This window comes from Theobroma cacao, chromosome 7 (genome assembly GCF_053813885.1).
Source record: "Theobroma cacao isolate CCN51 chromosome 7, ASM5381388v1, whole genome shotgun sequence".
In the NCBI taxonomy this organism is placed as follows: Eukaryota; Viridiplantae; Streptophyta; class Magnoliopsida; order Malvales; family Malvaceae; genus Theobroma; species Theobroma cacao.
In genome coordinates this window covers 10,640,736-10,648,133 of record NC_142645.1, presented here as the reverse complement: position 1 = coordinate 10,648,133, position 7,398 = coordinate 10,640,736, and the positions used below count along the sequence as shown (strand labels likewise).

Below are 7,398 nucleotides of genomic sequence, written 5' to 3'. Positions count from 1 at the left end.
TTTTTAATTGTATTGAATGATTTTATTAAAAAATATATTTTTAATTTTAATAATATTAAATAATAATATTTTCAATTAATTTTTTAATTTAAATACTAATATTTTTTATTTTTTAATACCTAAAATTGAATATTAATATTTAAAGATATATCCATTTTCTAATTGTTTACCTTCGCTTTATTTCAAAGAGATAGGAGTTGATAACAATCCTTTTCCATGTATGTCTATCATCAGGCATCTCATTCTCTTATGATAAATGCAATGAAAAAAGACTGCTTTTTCTCCTTCAACAATGCTTACTTCTGTTTGCTTTATTCTTTTATTGATACGAGAACAAAGTGAAGGCATCCAACAATCCAACTTACATAAAAAAAGTAAGTATTCATAAATTATTATTTCATTGTCTCATTTATTTTTGTTTAGATGTCTCAAAATTTTATTTATTTTTCTTTTTCGACTTAATATATTTTTTTGACAGATAGGAAATTAATTGTATAAAATATTTTAAAATTTTAATATAATATAACATAATAACCGAAATGTCTTGATGTTTTACAGGAGAAAGGAATATCAGTTGTCATCCTGTTGAGTTAGCTTTTAGTTTTTGGGAGAGACTACCGTATGCTTAGGCTGACAGAGTTACCCGTCTTTCACGGTCAGCTTTATCTCCGCCATCCATCATGACCTCAGGTGGGGGCCCACCTCATTCACGAACGACTCGAAACCGACCTGATTGGACCGTCTGTGACTTAATCAAACCTCACCGAGTGGTAACAATCACAAGCCGTTTCTGGTGTCCACTTTCTACTCCCTCTCTCGAAGGCAAGGGAAGGAAAAAATAAAAGAAAAGAAACGAAGACCTCCAAGGGGCAGATCGTCAAAGGTTTGGGTCTAAATGGAAACAACTTGCAATTGAGCTGCCAATAACAAAAAACCCAACAAGGTAATTTGCTCTTGCTTTCCTTTTTAATTTGTTAATGTCCATTTTACTTGATTTTTCTAACTGTTTTTGGGTATCTTTTGGATTAGGACATCTGTATTTGTGCTGTGGCAGCTTGTTTAGGAAATTAATTTGATGTCCCTGCTGGAAATTTACTATTTTAATTGGTTTTTGGGTAAGGTTGTGTTTATGGAAATTCGCTTCTTTTTTTTTTTTTTATTTATTTAAATTGTACTGTTTTCAGAACCAACAAGTACCCTTCTCTCCGAATCCAGCATTTCCTCTCCCTCTCTCTCTGATTTCTCAGGTCAAGCCTTTTTCTTCCAATATTCAATAAGATATATTATTTTTTATTGCTTTACTAATGATTTGGGGTAGGAAAATATGAGCTGTGGAATTAGTCTTATGAGTGTAAGTTGTTTTGATTGTTGATTTTCCATAGAAGATATTTATGTAACTTGACTAGAGATTGCTTTATCCTTTTCTTGATATAGTTCTGCATGTAACTTTGTTTTCACAGGTTCTGGAACTTGGATATGTCTTTTTAGGATCAACTGAGATTAGGGATTTATGTGAATTACATTATTATATTGGCTTCTGCTTGCGTTTATCTCTCAATTTGCTTGTTGGATTTTTGCAACCTTTTTGTTTGTTTGGTACTTGTTATTATAAAATTTAGTCATGGGAAAAGGGTTTCCTTTGTTTAACCTGATAATTTAGTGTATATTTTGTTAGTCTCGCAGAATCCATGTAGTCAAGTGTCTTTGTTGTGCTTTTGTTGCTCAGCAGAAGCTTTACTTAACTGTGTTGCTTACTTTTGATTTCTTTGTTGTGTATGCTTAAGGTTGTGTTTAGTGTCAATGAGGCCTTGTTCCAGTGGCAAGGGGGAGGCCCTGGAACCTTGAGGTCCCAGTTCAAGTCCCACCTAGTGTGGGTTTGGTCCAACTTTATGTCAGATTTGTCCATCTATGTGCTGGTTTGTTGGTTGGTTTGTCTGTTTAGTCATTTCTTATATGAGATGTGATACTTAATACTTGAATATGATTATAATTGCTACTTCCACATTTAACTTCATAAAAAAGGGTGTTTTTAGTAAGCAAGACACTGGGGAGCATCTTATCCCATCTTATATTCGGTCTAACCAAGATGAAAAATAGGATATAGTAATTTTTTCTATTGCATGTTTCATTAAGTGTAATTAAATCTAAGATAGGATTTTTTTTTTCATTAGTCAAAATTAATGCAACTTTTTAGGGTAAAGTAAAAATATTTTTTTTTAGTAAAATGCATTTTCCATTCTCATGGGATGAAATACTTCTTTCCTTTTCAATAGGACTGATTTATTCTATACTAGGAGGATCACTCATCCAATTTCACATCCTCTATTATCTCCACGTAAATACCAAATGTGATTATTATAATTCTACCCTCTCCATTATCTCATGAACCAAATGAGTTTGTGAAATGATTATATGCTCATGAATGGTTGGTAGTTGATGTACTTTTACCTTTCAGGTATATGAAGAGGAAGTGAGGGCTTAGGTCATTCAGTCAGAATGGAGTCTTGCAACTGCATTGAGCCACAGTGGCCAGCGGATGAACTGTTGATGAAATATCAATATATTTCTGATTTCTTCATTGCACTTGCTTATTTCTCAATCCCTTTAGAGCTTATATACTTTGTCAAGAAATCTGCTGTGTTTCCATATAGATGGGTCCTTGTGCAGTTTGGAGCCTTTATAGTACTTTGTGGGGCAACACATCTTATTAACTTGTGGACTTTTACAATGCATTCAAGAACTGTGGCAGTAGTAATGACCACTGCAAAGGTTTTGACTGCTGTGGTATCATGTGCAACTGCCTTGATGCTTGTACATATTATTCCTGATCTGTTGAGCGTTAAAACTAGAGAACTATTTTTGAAAAATAAGGCTGCAGAGCTTGATAGAGAAATGGGTCTGATTCGTACGCAAGAGGAAACAGGTCGACATGTTAGGATGCTTACTCATGAGATAAGAAGCACTTTGGATAGACATACAATACTAAAAACCACTCTTGTTGAATTGGGTCGAACTTTGGGTCTAGAAGAATGTGCCTTGTGGATGCCAACACGTACTGGGTTAGAGCTCCAACTTTCATACACTCTTCGCCAACAGAATCCAGTTGGGTATACTGTACCCATTCATCTACCTGTGATCAATCAAGTATTTAGTAGCAGTCGTGCGGTAAAAATATCCCCAAATTGTCCGGTGGCAAGACTACGGCCTGTTTCAGGGAAGTATGTGCCTGGGGAGGTGGTTGCTGTCCGTGTCCCACTCCTGCATCTCTCTAATTTCCAAATTAATGATTGGCCAGAACTTTCAACAAAACGCTATGCTTTGATGGTTTTGATGCTCCCTTCAGATAGTGCAAGGCAATGGCATGGTCACCAGTTGGAGCTTGTTGAAGTGGTTGCTGATCAGGTAAAAATTGCCCTGTTTGCTTCTTAACCATGTGCTAATATTTTCTTGCCATCCTCCTATCCTTTTCTTCTTCCAGCTTTTGAATTTTGTTTTATCTGGTGAATGTTAAATTGAAGTTTCTTCACTTGGTTTCCATTCGCATTTGATGCAAAATGTCAGGTCTATGATAGTTTCCAGAGGTGACTGACTTTTGGTTTTTGTGCATACATAGTCATTTCTTTAGAATCATCTATCTTTCACATCTGTGCACGTTTGTGAACATCCATTACTAGGTATCCCCAGGTCAACTATAATAGTTCTGATCTAGACCTGTTGTAATTCACTTGAGATAATGATAACTGTATGGAGCTGCTTTGATATTTTGTTGTACTTTCCGAAGCTTTCCCTTTTCTTCTATGCTTCTATTTCCGCTTGGTCAGAAGCCTAGGTTCTCTACTTTCAGAGAATGCACCTATAGGGGGATATTGTTGTTAATTGTGAATGCCCTTTGACACTGCTGTTGCATTAGTCATTTATGGAATTTGGGAGCTAGGTGGATTTTGGGGTTTACTTCCAAACCTGACTTAAAATTGAAATGTGTTTTCCTAAATTATTTTTTAGGTTTCAGTTATTTGCACAGAGTCTCAAATGGGAAGAACAAGAATATCACATAAGAAAATGCAGCATTGAAGAACCTCTGTTGAAAGGATTTTATCTGCACTTGTCCTAGGTGTAGATATTTTGAGGTTTTGTAGTTTGGCGACAATAAACAGTTGTTATTGTGATCATCAGACATTAGATTTAATTTTGAGATTCTTTCTACTTTCTCTAGTTTTCATCTATTTCCATTCTATCCTTTCTCTTGTTGCTGCATTCTGTTGCTTTTCAGTTACTTGCCGTAGATACGTTTCTTCCTCTAGGATTGCTACTTATTTGTATATTTGTCTAATGAACTCAGGTGGCAGTTGCTCTTTCGCATGCCGCAATCTTAGAAGAGTCAATGAGGGCTAGGGATCTTCTCATGGAGCAGAATGTTGCACTTGATCTAGCCAGAAGAGAAGCAGAGACAGCAATTCGTGCTCGAAATGATTTCTTGGCTGTTATGAATCATGAGATGAGAACCCCAATGCATGCGATTATTGCTCTATCTTCTTTGCTGCAGGAAACTGAGTTGACACCTGAACAGCGTCTGATGGTTGAAACAATTCTTAAAAGTAGTAATCTTCTTGCTACTCTAATAAATGATGTATTGGATGTTTCGAGGCTCGAAGATGGCAGCCTTCAACTAGACCTTGGAATTTTTAACCTTTGTGCTGTATTCAGAGAGGTACAAGTTTCATTTTCCCATGGCTTCGATGTTGTTAGATTTGTGGCTTTTGGAAATTTTTAAAGTGGTTGTTTGTCATTCTAGTAATGTGCATTTTGTGTGTTGTAGGTCCTTAACTTGATCAAGCCGATTGCTTCTGTCAAAAAGCTTCATGTTTCATTAAATTTGGCTCCAGACTTGCCAGAATATGCCATTGGCGATGAGAAGCGCCTGATGCAAACAATTTTAAACGTTGTTGGTAATGCTGTGAAATTTACGAAGGAGGGCAGCATTTCAATCACTGCTTTTGTTGCTAAATCAGAATCACTCAGAGATTCTCGAGCCCCTGAATTTTTCCCTGTGCCAAGTGATAATCACTTTTATTTGCGTGTACAGGTTTGTCCGTTGCTGCCAGTTTATTCTTCTGCCTTAGGCTGCTATCACCTTATGTTAAAGGTTGATAATTTGTATGCTTCTTTGCTGTTGGTGTAGGTGAAAGATTCAGGTTCAGGGATTAGCACTCAAGATATTCCCAAGTTATTTACCAAATTTGCACAAACTCAATCAACAGCAACACGAAATTCTGGTGGCAGTGGACTAGGTCTTGCAATTTGTAAGAGGTACTCGTTTTTTCTGTGGACTTGCCATCTCAGCCATGGTTATAGTCAGTTGACTACAGAGGCGGCTTTGGATCAACCTCTGTACTGGTACTTTGAATATTTAGCTGTCCTCATGATGTTTAACCCTTCTTATTATGTGATCAGGTTTGTAAATCTAATGGAGGGACATATTTGGATTGAGAGTGAAGGCCTTGGTAAGGGATGTACTGCTATCTTCACTGTAAAACTCGGGATCCCAGAACGCTTGAATGAATCTAAACTTCCCCTTATGCCTAAAGTGTCATCAAATCATGGGCAGACATCTTTTTCTGGGCTTAAAGTTCTGGTTATGGATGAGAACGGGTCAGTTCCATTGTGTTCATGTTAATCCTTATTCATTTAATAGTATGTTTTCAACCCATATTTCTAGTTGCAGATGGTAAGATCTGTCTGGTACTCCTGCTTCTTACTTATTACCTGCAAATTTTTTTCATCTATGCTATGGTCTTTGCAATATTGAAAATCTGTGGTTCTGAGTTGTCTTGTTATGATTGCATAGTCTTCGTGGTAGAACAAACATGAAAAATTGAGGGACAATAGTTCTAAGAATATTGAATCTCATGAGTGAGGGATCCCTTTTGCTCTCCACTTAAAATGCAAGGTTTATACACTCCTCAATACGGAACATGTCCTAGGCTACATGACTATATGCCTTATATAGAGCAACATGCAGCATTTGTATGCAATTCCATGTCATAAAGCTTCTGTCAAGAGTTGAGGTTGAGCCCACAAGGTCATTTTTGTGCTCAGCACATTATGGTAAAACTGTTTGGTTGCACAGCCATAGAGATTATTAACATTTTCACGAGACCAATTTTTAATAGAACTTAGCAGATGATAGGCTTATACAAATGATTGAGAAATAGGGTGAGCTTCCTAACTGGAGTTCTATTTATTCAATTAATAGTTAGAGTCAGTTTAAGTCTGAGAGTACATTTCAATTAAAATTGGAAAAGATTTAAGATTTTTTGTGTTAGTTTTAAATCCAATTTTGTGAATACTTACATAATGTAGTTTGCTACTCAGTAAGTAAAACCTTTTCTGGATTTTCTTTTGTCCTGTTTACAGCTACTTTTTTCCTTGCAAGGCATGTGAATGAATATTGAATTTTTATGGGGGTAATGCAGGGTTAGCAGGATGGTGACTAAGGGGCTTCTCGTGCATCTAGGGTTCGAGGTTACAATGGTAAGCTCCAGTGACGAGTGTTTGCATGTGGTTTCTCACGAGCACAAGGTTGTTCTCATGGATGTATGTGTACCTGGCATGGATGGTTATGAAATTGCTGTCCAAATACATGAGAAATTCACAAAAAGCCATGAAAGGCCCTTAATAGTGGCGCTCACTGGAAATACAGACAAAGTAACAAAAGAGAACTGCATGAGGGCTGGTATGGATGGTGTTATATTGAAACCTGTTTCACTTGATAAAATGAGAAGTGTTTTATCGGATCTTCTGGAGCACCGAGTTCTTTTTGAGGCCATATAGAGATGAAGAATATCGGTGATTGACCATGTGATGGGGAAAAAGATTAAGACGAGCAAGGCAATGACGGAAATTCTCTGGATGGTGTAGTCTGTGTACATACCGCGCCAAAACCAAAGCCGTATAAGAAAAAAATTGAAGCAAGTTGGTGCAAATAACAGGGCGTGCCAAAAGCGTTTTTGTGTGTTCTCTTGTGCAACAAACACATTAGTGAATGAAACAACGGACTTATGAAAAGTTCTGCCAATAGGTAGTAAGGAACAAAGCTTGTTGTAGTCAGTTACATTGAAACAATATATTTGATTTTATCAAAGTCATGCAATTTAATGTTCCACACATCTCCTTTTGTTATTTTTGTAGATAGATTTTGGTTTAAAATTGTGAGAGTAAGACTCGAGTTTAGAAATTCACATGTGTCGTAAGCTTTCCCTTAAGATAAAAGCTAGTAACATAATTTTAAAATATGTTTTACAAAAAGTTTATTCTTCTATCAAGGCTTGTCTCATGCTGTCCATCTCCAAAGCCTGCATTCGCTCTTGACCTCGAGGCCCGAGGCCATAGAGTGTGGTA

At 36.5% G+C, this 7,398-nt stretch overlaps 1 protein-coding gene across 4 annotated transcripts; it reads left to right on the top strand.

The window, feature by feature from the left end:
• The first annotated feature begins 559 nt into the window (after nt 1-559).
• Nucleotides 560-7,166, top strand: ETR1 (Signal transduction histidine kinase, hybrid-type, ethylene sensor). 4 transcript variants are annotated; one of them, XM_088808059.1, is made up of 9 exons: nt 560-943; nt 1,030-1,115; nt 1,185-1,247; nt 2,456-3,402; nt 4,340-4,708; nt 4,817-5,083; nt 5,180-5,307; nt 5,452-5,649; nt 6,474-7,166. In XM_088808059.1, exons 4-9 carry the CDS (start codon nt 2,497-2,499, stop codon nt 6,829-6,831), a joined length of 2,226 nt encoding a protein of 741 aa, XP_088664185.1. In that variant the 5' UTR covers nt 560-943; nt 1,030-1,115; nt 1,185-1,247; nt 2,456-2,496; the 3' UTR covers nt 6,832-7,166. The 4 variants fall into 4 exon arrangements, with proteins under 4 accessions (XP_088664185.1, XP_088664186.1, XP_088664187.1 ...); XM_088808060.1 differs by lacking the exon at nt 1,030-1,115; XM_088808061.1 differs by lacking the exon at nt 1,185-1,247.
• The last annotated feature ends 232 nt before the right edge of the window (nt 7,167-7,398 follow it).